This window comes from Nerophis lumbriciformis, linkage group LG04 (assembly GCF_033978685.3).
Source record: "Nerophis lumbriciformis linkage group LG04, RoL_Nlum_v2.1, whole genome shotgun sequence".
NCBI lineage: Eukaryota > Metazoa > Chordata > Actinopteri > Syngnathiformes > Syngnathidae > Nerophis > Nerophis lumbriciformis.
The window spans coordinates 5,921,665-5,936,727 of record NC_084551.2 but is presented as its reverse complement, the minus strand read 5'-3'; the positions used below and the strand labels follow the sequence as shown (position 1 = coordinate 5,936,727).

At 40.7% G+C, this 15,063-nt stretch overlaps 2 protein-coding genes across 5 annotated transcripts in view; one reads left to right on the top strand and one right to left on the bottom strand.

Moving 5' to 3' along the window:
* LOC133595415 (vesicle-associated membrane protein 3-like) overlaps positions 1-15,063 on the top strand; it is a 239,557-nt gene that overhangs the window by 139,679 nt on the left and 84,815 nt on the right. The window lies entirely within an intron of this gene.
* Positions 1-15,063, bottom strand: part of chd4b (chromodomain helicase DNA binding protein 4b) — a 34,599-nt gene that overhangs the window by 8,399 nt on the left and 11,137 nt on the right. For 2 of the 4 annotated variants that reach the window (XM_061947960.1, XM_061947954.2), the window contains exons 11-33: positions 14,471-14,920; positions 14,190-14,401; positions 13,564-13,695; positions 13,382-13,481; positions 12,288-12,479; positions 11,848-12,048; positions 11,623-11,760; positions 11,030-11,151; positions 10,766-10,939; positions 10,556-10,697; positions 10,227-10,476; positions 10,025-10,149; positions 8,524-8,616; positions 8,306-8,447; positions 7,979-8,148; positions 7,722-7,911; positions 7,375-7,461; positions 5,332-5,423; positions 5,115-5,248; positions 857-1,001; positions 588-744; positions 335-420; positions 48-261 (exon numbers count right to left, since the gene is read on the bottom strand). In XM_061947960.1, the coding sequence (XP_061803944.1) occupies positions 48-261; positions 335-420; positions 588-744; positions 857-1,001; positions 5,115-5,248; positions 5,332-5,423; positions 7,375-7,461; positions 7,722-7,911; positions 7,979-8,148; positions 8,306-8,447; positions 8,524-8,616; positions 10,025-10,149; positions 10,227-10,476; positions 10,556-10,697; positions 10,766-10,939; positions 11,030-11,151; positions 11,623-11,760; positions 11,848-12,048; positions 12,288-12,479; positions 13,382-13,481; positions 13,564-13,695; positions 14,190-14,401; positions 14,471-14,920 (3,748 nt within the window). The remainder of the gene's footprint in view (positions 1-47; positions 262-334; positions 421-587; positions 745-856; positions 1,002-5,114; positions 5,249-5,331; positions 5,424-7,374; positions 7,462-7,721; positions 7,912-7,978; positions 8,149-8,305; positions 8,448-8,523; positions 8,617-10,024; positions 10,150-10,226; positions 10,477-10,555; positions 10,698-10,765; positions 10,940-11,029; positions 11,152-11,622; positions 11,761-11,847; positions 12,049-12,287; positions 12,480-13,381; positions 13,482-13,563; positions 13,696-14,189; positions 14,402-14,470; positions 14,921-15,063) is intronic. The other 2 variants (XM_061947968.1, XM_061947976.1) reach the window with 1 other exon arrangement.

Sequence of the window (15,063 nt, the reverse complement as noted above, 5' to 3'; positions counted from 1 at the left end):
TAAACTGACCGCAGAATAATTTAAGAAAAAAAAAACACATGTCTCACCTTTTGACCGTTCCTCATCATCTGCTTTCCCGTCTGCAGTTTCACCCTTCACCTCAGCATCATCTAACATATGTGACGTCTTGATCGGGTCTTGCGCCTCCTTCCCTTCATCCTGGCCTCGTGCCTCCTTCTCTTTGTCCTCTTTCCTCGCAGGTGAGCCGTCTTTGATTTCGGAAGCCGGCGATTTATCTGATTCATCTGGGATTTCAATAATCTAGGGCAAAGGCAGCAATGATGAGTTCAAAATAACGACAAGACAAAAAAAAAACACATGAAAGCAGAATTACCTCTGGATCATCTATCTTCCTGACTCCTTTTGCCTCCTCAGGATTCTTCCTCACGTCTTCTCTGTCCTCCGGTCTTGAAAGATCCTCTGTTATAAAAATAAAGTCAGACGTGAACAATGTGCATCTGTATCCGTGAGCACAGAAAGAGCCTAGACATTCAATTCAGGAGCTGTATCCAGAGTCTGGCCTTTGCAGAGGGACTAATGCTTTTGAGTGACACTGTCAGAGAGGTAACAATTTGAACATTATTAACCTGGCACTGGAGTATTAGGTTGTGTATCCGCAGGGGTCCCAGTTGAAGGAGTCCTAGGATCCTCACCAGCAGCCAAAGCTGCAGCCCTTTTGTTTTCCTCCAGTTCTGCCATCCATGGCATGGACCACTGACCATTCACATGCTCAAACTCCTGCACCTGTCAATCAATACAACTATCACTTGATAACTGATGATGAGGACTTAAGATTGTGATTTTAACTACATGTCATAATAAGCAGAGGACCCAGACAAGTATGTGATGTCCTTACCTTTTTTCTTATGAGAGACATGACACCGATGCGAGTGAGCACATGCTGCCGAGATAGTCCCTCACGCGGGACGCCATCTGCAAAGGTCTCAGCTCCATCAGCGCCCGGTTCACACAAGTGCCTCATGAAGAGAGACACATAAGCCCTATGTACAACAACAACAACAAATGTGGGTCAAAACATGTTACACATGAAAAGCAGCAACAAATGTATTAAAAACAGAATTCAAATACCGTATTTTTCGGACTATAGGTCGACGTTTTTTTCACAGTTTGGCCGTGGGTGCGACGTATACTCCGGAGCGACTTATGTGTGAAATTATTAACACATTACCGTAATATATCAAATACGGTACTATTATTTATCTCATTCGCGTGAGCGACGAAGAAAAAGTCCGCAATCGTCACACACACGTCAGCAATCGTCACTCACACGCCAACCAATAAGAATTCGGCGGGGGCGGGTCATGACCAGTGTTGGGACTAACGCGTAACGCCGTTACTATCGGTGGTAACTAGTAATCTAACGCGTTATTTTTTTATATTCAGTAACTCCGTTACCGTTACTACATGATGCATTACTGCGTTATTTTGCGTTATTTTTTATGTAGTATCGGCTAGAAACTGAGAAGATCTGAGTGTTGCAGCGCTGCTGAAGAGGCGACAAAAAAGAGGCGCGCCGCGCGCTGTCTGTGTGTACGTGTGTGTGTGTGTGTGGGAGGGGGGCGTGTCTGTGTCTACCATCAAGACGTCATGGCGAACCCCGAAGCCAAGTTTCTTAAAATGGAGATATTTTCAGTACGTTTCTTTTATCGACCACAAAGAAAAGAACATTTTAGTTGAATGCAAGTTTCAAATATGCTGAAACAGCGACAAAAACAACATGCTTCGACGAAGCTAGTAAAGAGACACACACTTCACCTCCACCTCCAACAGCGGCTGGATTTTAATGAGGCACTGCACACTGAAGGTACACACACTCTGTCAATTCTCTTATATACTCTTTCATTTTAGACTTTTAGAGTGTTTGATTATCACATCACTCTAAATGTTTAGACTATAAAGTTCACAAACCTAAAGAGGGATACTAGTGGGCCAGGCTAATATTTCCTTTTCTCTAAACTAAGTGGGGAAATGTGTAGAGTGTTCTGGGCTTCAGACATGATTTTATTTCAGAATTCCTTGAGAAAACGCCTGGTTAGGCTTTATGTATGTAGTGTGTGCCTTTCTTGTTTTACAGCTATGTTGTTATTATGCTGTTTGTTACTTATGTATGTTAAGTTGCAGCTATTTAAAATAGTTTTGTCAATTTGTTCTGGTCTGAAACAAATTGGCCTTTAAAACATATCTTTGTCTTTGTGTGTTGTATGTAGAGCACATTGCTTAGCAAAGTTCAGTGATGCAAATGCATGTCAAGTTGATCAACAGATTGTATTATTCTCCAGTGCAATAACAGTACTAAAATGAAGGCTAAAAGGGCATTAAATGGGGCCTTAAAAAAATAAAAAATATAAAAATATAAGTAACTAAATAGTTACTTTTCACAGTAACGCATTACTTTTTGGTTTAAGTAACTGAGTTAGTAACTGAGTTACTTTTGAAATAAAGTAACTAGTAACTGTAACTAGTTACTGGTTTTCAGTAACTAACCCAACACTGGTCATGACAGAAGTGCATTGTGGGTCATGATATGCTAACTGCTATATGCTATACGCTACTGCCGGAGCTATTAAAATGGATCACATCAACATTGGCGGTAACTTATAAAAACTGAGAAGGACTGAACTAAAATGGCACCGAAAAGGAAATCATATACTGCAGATTACAAGCTGGACGTAGTGAAATATGCTGCAGAGAACAGCAATCGAGCAGCAGAAAGAAAGGAAGCGGCGCATACCAGAGGCGACACCAAGGAAGAAGATTTCATGGGATTTTGCGATCGGGAGTGACAGATTGTTTGGTAAACGTATAGCATGTTCTATATGTTATAGTTATTTGAATGACTCTTGCCATGATGTGTTGCGTTAACATACCAGGCACGTTCTCAGTTGGTTATTTGTGCGTCATATGGCGTACACTTATTCAGCCTGTTGTTCACTATTCTTTATTTATTTTAAATTGCCTTTCAAATGTCTATTCTTGGTGTTGGGTTTTATCAAATAAATGTCCCCAAAAAATGCGACTTATACTCCAGTGCGACACATATATATTTTTTTCCTTTTTTATTGTGCATTTTCGGCCGGTGCGACGTATACTCCGGAGCAACTTATACTCCGAAAAATACGGTACTACAAGTATATTACTACAATTTGGGATGTGCCGACTGATCGGTATCAAGACAGTTTTGTGGAAAAGTATGTTATCGGTTATAGCCGATTTATGCAGATCAAAAACACCTATACCGTAGGGCTGAACTATTAATCAACATCAAGGTTTTAATAAGTGCTATAAATAACTACAAGAGGAGTAGGGTTTTTTTCCCCCCTCTGTCACCGGCAATTTTTTTCTCGGTCGTCGCTAGCATCTGAGTGACGGACATGTTCGCCAATCAAAAATGTTTGAGTCTCGCCGTCCTTTGCCTCCTGGTCAATTAAAAGTGTTTAAGGAACAGCAAGTCTGTGTGCACTGCAGTGGAGACAGCCAGTACGCTAATAACTTGCTCCTTGTAAAAAGTTTTAATGGTGACAAGGTCTGGGTTGATAGTCAATAAGTCAATCAATTGAACAATAAACGAAAACGAAGTTGAATTATTTTGTCGGCATCGATAAAATGCTACGTCCGTGTGTGTTTGTTTTCTTAGTGAAACGGGGAGAAAGAGAAGGTCTCACTCTGTGCATCGCTCTCACCACAAGAGCATGTTTATTTAACAGTAGAATTAACTAAACAGAGTGAGCCCTTATCTAGTCATTCACAATCGTTGTCTTGGTGGGCGGAGAGCAAGACCAGTTGCTTACTCAAATACACACACAGGAAGCACAACAAAAGAACCTCGCTCCTAGTGAGAAGTTTTGCAAAATAATAAAAATAATTGAGAAACAAATATGATTACAAAGCCAAATATTCCGTTATAGGAATGCTTCAGCTTCAAATCGAATGGGCAATTTGAACTCAATAATACGGACGAACGAGGGAGAATGCGGTGCTCACGTTATGATGACAACAACAAAAAGACAACCTGACCTAATTTTTCCAACTCAGAAAAAAATGCACTTTAAGTGTTCAATGTTTATTTAAGTTACATTTTTGCTTACAGAAATGAGAGTCCATCTTTTTTTTTTTAGTTTATTAAGGATAACTAAGTTATTTAACATTCAATTACAGTATAATGGAAAACATTTCTACAGTATTGACAAATTAAAGTTTATATCCTTTTAAATGGTTACTTGCACTATTATTATACATTTTGATTACATTACATTGTAAACACTGTATAGTTTTTATTCGTAATTTCTTCAGTTTAAGAGCATGATGCAGAAACTCTGAGTCTGTCTGCAGAAAGCCACATTTTTTCCAAGTACCGTATTTTTCAGACTATAAGTCGCAGTTTTTTTTCATAGTTTGGCTGGGGGTGCCACTTATACGCAGGAGCGAGCGACTTATGTGTGAAATTATTAACACATTACCGTAAAATATCAAATAATATTATTTACGGTAGCTCATTCACGTAAGAGACTAGACGTATAAGATTTCATGGGATTTAGCGATTAGGAGTGACAGATTGTTTGGTAAACGTATAGCATGTTTTATATGTTATAGTTATTTGAATGACTCTTACCATAATATGTTACGTTAACATATCAGGCACGTTGTCAGTTGGTTATTTATGCGTCATATAACGTACACTTATTCAGCCTGTTGTTCACTATTCTTTATTTATTTTAAATTGCCTTTCAAATGTGTTGGGTTTTATCAAATACATTTCCCCAAAAATGTGACTTATACTCCAGTGCGACTTATATATGTTTTTTTCCTTCTTTATTATGCATTTTCGGCCGGTGCGACTTATACTCCGAAAAATACGGTAAATTATTGCATATTGTTCTAATGTGTGGCACCTTGATACAATAATATGTTGATTGACAGTCTAAATGTCTTCCTTTACTCGTTATTTTTGCGGTTTTATGCATTTAATGTATAAAATATTAAAAGTTATATGTATAAAAGAAAAGTCGCAATTCGTTTTTTTCTCAAAATCGTGCAGCCCTAATGTGTATATAATAAAGTATCTGTAAGTGTTAGACAAAATATTGTCTCCTCACTTAAACTCCTTCTCTGACTTCCCTCGAAGGTCCCGCACCAGCCACTGATTGGTGAAAGCATCCTGCGGAGGCATCCCATACCGCATTACAGCATTCAGGAAGGCCTTCCTCTGTCGTGCATTGAAGCCAAGAACCTGACAGGTAAGAGCCAAGATATATTAGCGCTGCATGGAAAGAAGTGCTTAGAAGCAAGTAAAATGGATGTAACAAGCCTCACCTCAATGTTTCCTCCCACTCTCGCCAATAGGGGAGGCAGAGGCTTGTCCCTGTCGTTCCTCAAGCCTTTGCGATTTGGTCTGCGGTTGTTGGCTATGGCGGGATAAGCACAGTTATTTCAATGAGCAGATAATATGATGTTGGTTCAAACGGTGAAATGTTGATACTTGAAATTAATGTGTGTTCATTGTACCGGGGCTGCTCTGTAAGGACTTGCGCGTGATAACGGAACCCTTTTGTTGAAGGTGCACCTCTTTCTCTTTCTCCGTACTTTTACTTTTACTTTTATTCCTCTTGCAGCAAAGGTGTTTTCAGAACGTTTACAACTGAAAGTAGTGTCATTTTCAACTGAAAGTAGGGTCATTTAATGCAATTCCAGTGACAGGGAGATCCATAATTCAGGAAAACAACAGTAACAGTATGCATAACAATAAACTGTGATATAGGTAGTAAAAGTAGTTAAAGTGCACTTGGGAAGAAACTAGATAGTTACAATGAACACATTCACCCTATCTTCAGACATATTCTGCTTTGTTTTGCGCCGAACTCTTAGCCGCAGCCCTGCTGTCGTCCGAATCTGAATACACAGCTGTTGGGGATGGGGTGGTTTGGAGGGTTGTTAGTCAGGGAAGGAACTGCGGCCTTTTGAATGTTTTTATTAATTGTTCATTCAAAAATACAGTGGAACTTCAAAAGATTTGAATATGCCTATAAATTGGGAAAATTGTGTTTTGTTTTTTCCTTTAGTTTTTTTTGTGATGCCACCACAGAAGCGTACAAATCGGTTTCAAAGAGGAAAAGCGTGATGATGACCACAGAACACAAAATAAAACTAGCATTAAGTCACAATTTGTACACATGCCTTTGACCTGGCTGCTCAGTACAATATGGTTTAAGAGACATAATGTGGACTAATTGTACAGTGGAGGATTAGCACAGGTAACTGTCCCTCTGCATAACAGTCACTATGTTTCCATGCAATACATTAGTCTGATTTGTCAAATAAATGTTTTTTTTTGTATTTTCACACCTACTTGTAAATTCCCAGTGTCCATGCGAGCGCCCCCCGTAAATTGGGGGGCGCTCGCTTATTTCCTTTTAGCGCGGATTAATGTATTGCTTTTTAGATTGACCATTGACGTTACACCAGGAATCTACAGCTCCCTGCAGGTCAACAACGTAGCTCTGCTGTACTTGATGTCCGCCGTAATATTGTATATAACTGTTCTGTTCTTTTTATTTGTGAAGCAGATAAACAGTCTCCTCTTCATTACAATTGTTGCTTATGTTTTTATTGAATGGTATCTGCTTCCGGGTTGCATCCCGCGCGTTAAGACTGGGAAATGTGTGATACTAAGGGTCCCATCCGGCCGCACACAGCCACTCGAGAGATATGGTTTTAATCGCATAATCCAGGTGTGCTAGTCTGACTCTTAGAAAACCGAACACGATCGGATTAAGGTGTTTCCATGGGTTGTAGGATGCTTATAGAGAGCCGAACTATTTGAGAAATCGGACTAGTTTAGAGCATGGACACGTACTGAGTCACTCCAAATTTCCACTTCCACTTTTGTCACGTTCCTTTATAATGCGAGTAGTTATTTATTTTAGTTTTATAATACGGCAGTTAACTTACTTTTAGCTTAAAAGGCAGTTAAGAATGTTGAAGTTTGATATAGGACAAATACCGGCGTTCAGCAAGCCTTTCTTAAACACTACTACACATCAAAACAGGTCTATAATGTAACAGTTAAACTTATTTCTACATTTTATTACAGTTTAGAATGTTACAAGGTTACTTGTACAGTTAATGCTTTTATGATGGCAACAGTTTGATCCTGGAACAGATTTTTTTCCTCAAATTACATTATTTCATATGGTATTTTTTATTCTAAAGGCAAATACATTAAAGTGAAATGAATGTCTGGTGTGTGGCCTTTAAAGCTCCACTGTACTTTGATAACTTATCTTCATAGAAAATGCATCTGATGAAGGCCAACGTCAACACAGGGCCCAAGAATTGTAGCGATGAGTTCAATTGTACCTTCAGAACGCTCATCAAAATCTTCATCACCTTCCTCCGATGCCACTGAGTAGTCAGACTGGTTGTCGGATTGATCTTCTTGCCAGTCTGAAGGAATGAGGGACACACTTCATTAACTCTAGGACAGAATTTAATACATGGGATGAAAGTGCCTCAAAACAAACAATACTAAAACATGCATCAGAAAGATTATCACTTTAGCTCCTGTGTTCTTTGCTCCATTTACCTTGGACTATACAAACAGTAAACAGCAAGTTATAAACATAAAGCATGCCATGCACTCACTAACACAAATTACAGGACAGCACAGACAGAAAGAAGAGCTTGTATTATATAATGTTCTGTACCCTGTCTTATACCTCGGTCCTCCTGGGAACCGTCATTGTAATTCACCGGCTTTCGGGTTCTTTTGCCTTTGCCCAGATTGCGGGCCAAATCTTCTTGCTGCTGCTCGTAGTGATGCCGAAGCAGCTTCTCCCAGTAGTCGGGATCTACACTTTCCTCCTGCTTGATCACCTCCCTCTCCACTTCCTCTTCCTTAAAGAAAACAGCATATCAGCAACAGCCAGTCTCTTGTCTCGTAAGTTGATCACGCGCTGTTTACCTCAACCTCCTCATCTTTTACCACATATTGAGCTACTTTGAAGGAGCTGAGGTATTCATTCATGCTCTGGATCTCGGTGTCGTCTGTGGCGTCCCGATTCCTGTCCAACAAGCGATCGATGGCTTGGTCGTCGTAGTGGATCACACTGCTGTCGTCCTCCTTGTTGTCCCCTGGTAATCACGTCCAATGACAATAGAATAGCATATGAAAAACACTCATCGGCCACATAATTAGGTACACCAGTGAAATGAGGGCTCATACATTTTCCTTCAGGTGGTGTGACACTCTTCTATCATGTAAACAGCAAGATCATCAATGTTTACTAACCTTCCCCAAGCTCATCCTTGAAAAGCTCCTCAGTTCCAAATTTGAGGATATCGTCAAGCTCCTGCTTGGACATGGAACCCGTCTTGGAGCCAAGCCCGGGCCGTACCACTAGATGGGTAAGCATCATCTTTTTCTTTGCTACCTGTTGAGGTGGGAGACAAACCAGCAGTTAAAACCTTGTCCTTTTTTTCCCCTGCCTGTGCTCCCATGTTACTCACCTGTGTGATCCTCTCCTCTACGGACGCTTTGGTCACAAAACGATAGATCATCACCTTCCTGTTTTGACCAATACGGTGAGCTCTGCTAAACGCCTACAATGACCACAAAAAACATCCACAAGAAGTTGTCACCATATGCATCACTTGTTGAGTTAAGGTAGTCCTCCTCAAATAGTGGGTGGTGCGATGTCCTGGTGAGGGTGACCTCGGGGAACATGCATTTTTTGCCATACCAGAATATGATGACATCTATGTAGCACATGGCTGTAACCACGGTGGGAGACAAGGAAAGACTGGTGTGTCGTTGCCTTTAATGTTAAAGGGCTTACAATGTTATGCAGAGGTATAGTTATAACAATTTTATAAACAAATAATACTATTTATCCTCACAGCGAATAAAATATTTGAGAAGCATTGAGTTAAAGTAACATAAGTCATAATATGTTTTGTTTTTGTTGTTTAATTAGCTTCTTTAAATACTTGTAAAACAAGCAAGAATGTTATAAAATGTATCCCCTTCATATTATTCCTGTGACCTTAGGGTTAAAGCTGAGTGTTATAATAGTTTTTACGTCTAAGTAAGTATGTTAAGTTGTAAAGGATGTAAAAACGTTACACTTGAAATCATTTTTTTCCCCCATTACTTCCTATTAAAAAATTGGGAACTGTGATCTGTATTTTGTGCTTTTATTAAATATTATATCCTGGTAGAATTATTTTTTGTCCATTCTTTCAAATGTTTTCAATATGCCATCTCTTAATCTCTTATATGATGTTAAACCTTCATATTCTTTTTCCATTGTTTTCATTTCACTATGTTTACAGAATATATTTACTTAGGTGTTATAGTGTTGCACACACTTTGTGGTAAATTTCTGGTATAAAAAGTGTTGTGAAGTTGCTTTTAATAAATAGAAATTTGGAGGAGTCATATGTGCACGCAGTAAAACAATAATTAGTGATGAACATATATTTGAAAAAACAATGATTTCCACTGTGCAAATTATAACAAATTACTAACCAGCCTAATTAGGAATGATAACCTTTTGTACATATCTCTTTTATTGCATTAAAAGTCATGTATTATTCACTGAAAATACAATTGAATGTACAGTGCATCCAAGAAGTATTCCCACTACTTCACCTTTTCTACATTTTGTTATGTTACATACTGTCATCACCTGAGCACAATTTTCAGCTTAATTGCAAAAACTGTGAATACTTATGCCCATGTAATTGGTCAGTTATTTTATTTCAAATAAATTGGCAAAAATCACCAAAACTATTTTTCATGTTGTCATTATGGGGTATTGTATGCCATATTCTGAGGGAAATTTTATTTAATCTCCTTTGGAATAAAGCTGTAACATAAAATGTTTAAAAAGTCCAGCTCTGTGTATACTTTCAAGATGCCCTGAACTTCCTGTATCTGAACTCAATTCAAACTCTATCTGGGCTATGAAGTTTGAAAAATTAATTGAACAATGGGGGCAAGTCATACCTGGATGTCATTGTGAGGATTCCAGTCAGAGTCATAGATGATAACAGTGTCTGCAGATGCAAGATTAATGCCCAAACCTCCTGCTCTAGTCGAGAGGAGGAAAGCAAACTGGGGAGCACCAGGAGCTGTTGAAGACCAACATATGGGTTAAAAACAAAGGCATAGAAACTACGGCATACACTGATCACGTTTCATGTGTCACCATTAAAGCGGTCGATGGCCTCCTGCCGCATGCTGCCCGTCACTCCGCCGTCTATTCGCTCGTATTTGTAGCCCTCGTTTTCCAGGAAGTCCTCAAGCAGGTCGAGCATTTTGGTCATCTGGGAGAAAACTAAAACCCTGTGGCCTCCCTCCTTCAGCTTCGTCATCATCTTCTGCAGGAGCGTCAGCTTGCCCGATGCTTTGGTCAGAGACATGCCTTCGTACATGCCGTTTGGAAGTTTTGGAGCCTCCTGCAGTTGAAAAATTACACTTTAACGGCCACATTGTAACATTGTGGGTACATACAAAGGGAAAATATGTAGATCATACTGTAGCAGCAGCAGGAAAAAGGTATGGATGATTGCAGCACTTTTTCAGGTCCATCACCACGTTGAGCAGAGAAACTTGGTTTCCTCCTCCACGGGTGTTCAATGCATCAAAATTCCGTGTTAGAATAAACTTGTAGTATTTCCTAGATTCAAGCAAGAATAGTTTAGAGAACAACACGTAAAACAATATTCTTTAACTTTTATCACTTACTTTTGCATGGGGCTCAGCTCCACTCTGACAATGAGCTCAGTCTTGGATGGCATGTGTTTGAAGACGTCCGCCTTCAGCCTCCTGAGCATGTGCGGTCCCAGCATGTCATGGAGCTTCTTGATCTGGTCTTCTTTGGCGATATCAGCAAACTCTTCCAAAAAGCCTTCCAAGTTGCTGCAGAGAAAAAGAAAAACAAGCTGAGCCAAATAAAACAAAGTGAGCCACACATGAAACAAAAAAATCCCAATGGGAATTTATACTGACTTGAATCTCTCCGGAGTCAGAAAGTTAAGCAAGTGGAACAGCTCCTCTAGGTTGTTCTGAAGAGGCGTGCCCGTCAGGAGCAGCTTGTGTTGCAGTGGGTAGTTGTTCAACACTCGGAAGAACTAACGTGAGGAAAATAATAATTTAGTGCCACAATTATGTCCCCCATCTGACATTTACTATTACTATAATTTAATAAATAATAATAATTTAGTTGAATGAGATCTCAGGTACTGTGATAAACATACCACAAAAAAGCATCACTTAAAAGTCCCCTATTGTTATAATATTAACTTTATAATGATGTGTCCCGAGGCCCTCTTTATAAACACCAACCTTGAAAGAAAAAAAAATCAGGCTTTGCTAAACATCTTAAAATCAAGCCAAGAGCTTTGCCAATTATCCAATAATCAGTTAAGATTTTAACTGATAATTTTGTTGTTCTTAAGTCGCTATACTAGTGTTGCTAATGTTTGTCTCTTTCTGGACTCATTCCTTACTGGTTTTGCCCAATTCTGCTAAATAGGAGACAAACACATGGGTCACCACCTCTTTTGCAAAGGTAAAATAGGAGCTGTAAAGTAGTTAAACACCTTGGACTGGTTGTTCTTGAGCCTGTGAGCCTCATCCACCACCAGACAAGCCCATTCAATTGAGCCCAGCACAGCCTGATCAATAGTAATCAGCTCATAGGATGTGAGCAGGACATGGAACTTGACTGTTGAGTCTTTCTGCAAAGCAAATTTTAGAAATAGCAGGAAAGACAACTTTTAATGCTGGGAGCAATAATTTCAAATGCATCAACATGTCTTTCTCACCTTCATTTTGGATGCCTTCTTCCCACCTCGGATGGCATTCCCTTCGAAGGAGAACTCATTCTCTCGGATGACAGCCCTGCTGTCCTTGTCCCCGACGTATGTGACCACATACATGTCCGGCGCCCACATTTCAAATTCTCTCTCCCAGTTAATGATGGTGGACAGGGGTGCACTGACCAGGAAAGGACCTTTGGAATGACCCTGAAGGAAAGAGAGTGAGGTCCGCATTTTGAGTTTGACACACAAACACACACAAGAAGGTTGTAATCAAATGTCTTGCCATGCCTTTAGGATATAACTCCTTCCTTAGAGTTCATCCCCTTTAATGGGCAATGTTGCTATATGTCACATGTCTTGATTCCTCCTACCACTGACATTGACTGACAGGAGGGCAGACAGGACACAACTAAACTTAAAATGTAGTACTTGCTTCCCCTCACCTCTTTGTACAGCGAGTAAAGGAAGACAGCAGTCTGGACCGTTTTGCCTAAGCCCATCTCATCAGCAAGGATGGTGTCGGTGGCCTGAGCCCAGGAAAACCTGAGCCAGTTCAAACCCTCCAGCTGGTAGGGGTGCAGAGTGCCCCCTGTGCTGTCCAGGTAGTCAGGCTGACGGTCAAACTTGATGGTGGGCTGTGAGAGGAAACCAAGAGGAGGCTTAATATAATTCTGTAATATCATGCAACTTTCTGCTTCCTCATTCTTCACTTCACAACCATTTTCAATAATTTCAAGCACCTGCTGCTAAATAACAAATACAACATAAATGATAAATGGGTTGTACTTGTATAGCGCTTTTCTACCTTCAAGGTACTCAAAGCGCTTTGACACTACTTCCACATTTACCCATTCACACACACATTCACACACTGATGGCGGGAGCTGCCATGCAAGGCGCTAACCAGCAGCCATCAGGAGCAAGGGTGAAGTGTCTTGCTCAGGACACAACGGACATGACGAGGTTGGTACTAGGTGGGGATTGAACCAGGGACCCTCGGGTCGCGCACGGCCATTCTTCCACTGCGCCCCGCCGTCCCCATAACAACATAATAATTATGTAACAGGTTGCATTTGTTATTACATATTGTTTTTCAAATAAATACTTCTGATACTGTCCGTCAAAACCAAGCATTTTGTGAGGGCAAAATTATTCATACAGCTCTTGAAACTCATGGAAGTTGACTGATGTAAATGATAAATGGGTTGATAAATGGGTTGTACTTGTATAGCGCTTTTCTACCTTCAAGGTACTCAAAGCGCTTTGACACTACTTCCACATTTACCCATTCACACACACATTCACACACTGATGGAGGGAGCTGCCATGCAAGGCGCTACCAGCACCCATCAGGAGCAAGGGTGAAGTGTCTTGCTCAGGACACAACGGACATGACGAGGTTGGTACTAGGTGGGGATTGAACCAGGGACCCTCGGGTCGCGCACGGCCACTCTTCCACTGCGCCACGCCGTCCCAATGTACCTAATGTTGTGGCTGGTGAAGGTTGTTTGTGACAGTGGATACGTGGAATACTTACATCTACAACTGGGTTAGCAGGTGGACGCTCTGTCTTCTTGATTTTGACAGGCTTCTTCAGCTTCTTACCAGGTCTGCCCTCATCGCCAATCATCAACTCTCTATTTTAGCATATGCACGTCAGATAAAATGGCACTTAAGTCTAATTAAGAGAGGACTTGTGATCTGTGTTACTTAGCACACCTGTGATTCCAGTAAGTCTGCTTGTAGGTGTCAAACTCTGGGATGTCCATGTCTTCGCTCTCCCACGTCGACTGATCGTAGGGCAGATCCCGCCACTTGATCAGGTAGTGTACATTTCCCTTCTTGTCAATACTGGCGTGGAGATATCACATTAAAACATTAACCAACGAACAGATTCGACTCTTAAGGTGTAGAATCTTTTTTTCTTGTGTGCGATAGCATTTTATGCCAAAACATTTGTTTTATTTTCCTGCTCAGTAGATATCCTGATAATCCAGATAAAAATACAACTTAAAGACTGGAGAGTAGAAAAAACAAAACAACAAATAGTTCTTTACCGTCTCCCTAAAAAGCTACAATGAAGAAAGTCATATTAGTTTTTCATATTATGCAATGTTAATAATACATTCACTATATTCAAAATATACATTAAATGAGTCATGATTGGTTTTAGTTGTGCAAATCTACTCTCCAATCAAAAATAATTGAAAGGTTATATAAATGCTGTAGTATTAAATCAAAAGTTCCCATTTGCAGCATTACGCATTAACATTAAGAGAAAAAAACTTGTACAATTATAATAAAAGGAGTTTTGCATGTACTAGCAATCCACATTGTGACTTTACCTGTGGTTGAGAATGCGATGTATCATCAGCCACTCCATCTTGACTCCATACCGGTAGAACTCTGCCTCCATATGGACGAAGAGCGGATCCTTGTTCTTTCTCTTGGTGCTTTTGTCGTCGTCGCCCTCGCCTCCGAAATCCACCGGTGGCGGCTCATCCATGTCAGTTTTCCTCTGGTAGTTGCGAAACATCACCTGGCAGTTCAGCTCCAACTGGTGACCACGGGTAAGAAGCGATGTGAGACAGAGTGGTAATACAATGTATGCAATGTGAGAATGTACCTGCAGCTCCAGCACCCAGGAGCAGTGCCAGTAAGACAGATTGCACCATTTGACAAAGAACTCCCTCTCCCGGCGACCAACAAGTGGTGGCGGGTCAGGAGCATCAGCAGGAAGATCAGCAGGTCGGGGGACGGGCATGGGGGCTGGCAGCTCTCCCCAACGCCATGTTATAACCTTCTGGACTTTTCCCTTCATTTGTGGACACTTGCAGCGGGGACAGATCCACTCGCCATTAGGGATTTCGGGGAGAGGCGGGTTGAGACAGTGGATGTGATAAGACGAGGTGCAAGTATCGCAGCAGAGCAGTTCCCCTCCGTCCTTGCACACTCTGCAGTACTCAATGTGGAGGTCGTCCTCTTCCTCTGCGTCGTCCTCCTGCCTGTCATCCTCGTCTTCCACTTCGGCGTCGGAGAGCTCGTCCCGTGCTTCCCACTGGATACCCTCCTTCTCCTGGTGTCCCGATCATGGGCAAAGAGGTGAGGGTTAGTAACACTATGACAGAACATCTCAAAAAATAATTAAACTCCTCACATTTCAGCAACAGTTTTTATATATTCTCAAGGGACAAAACTATAAGTATAAGAATTTAAACT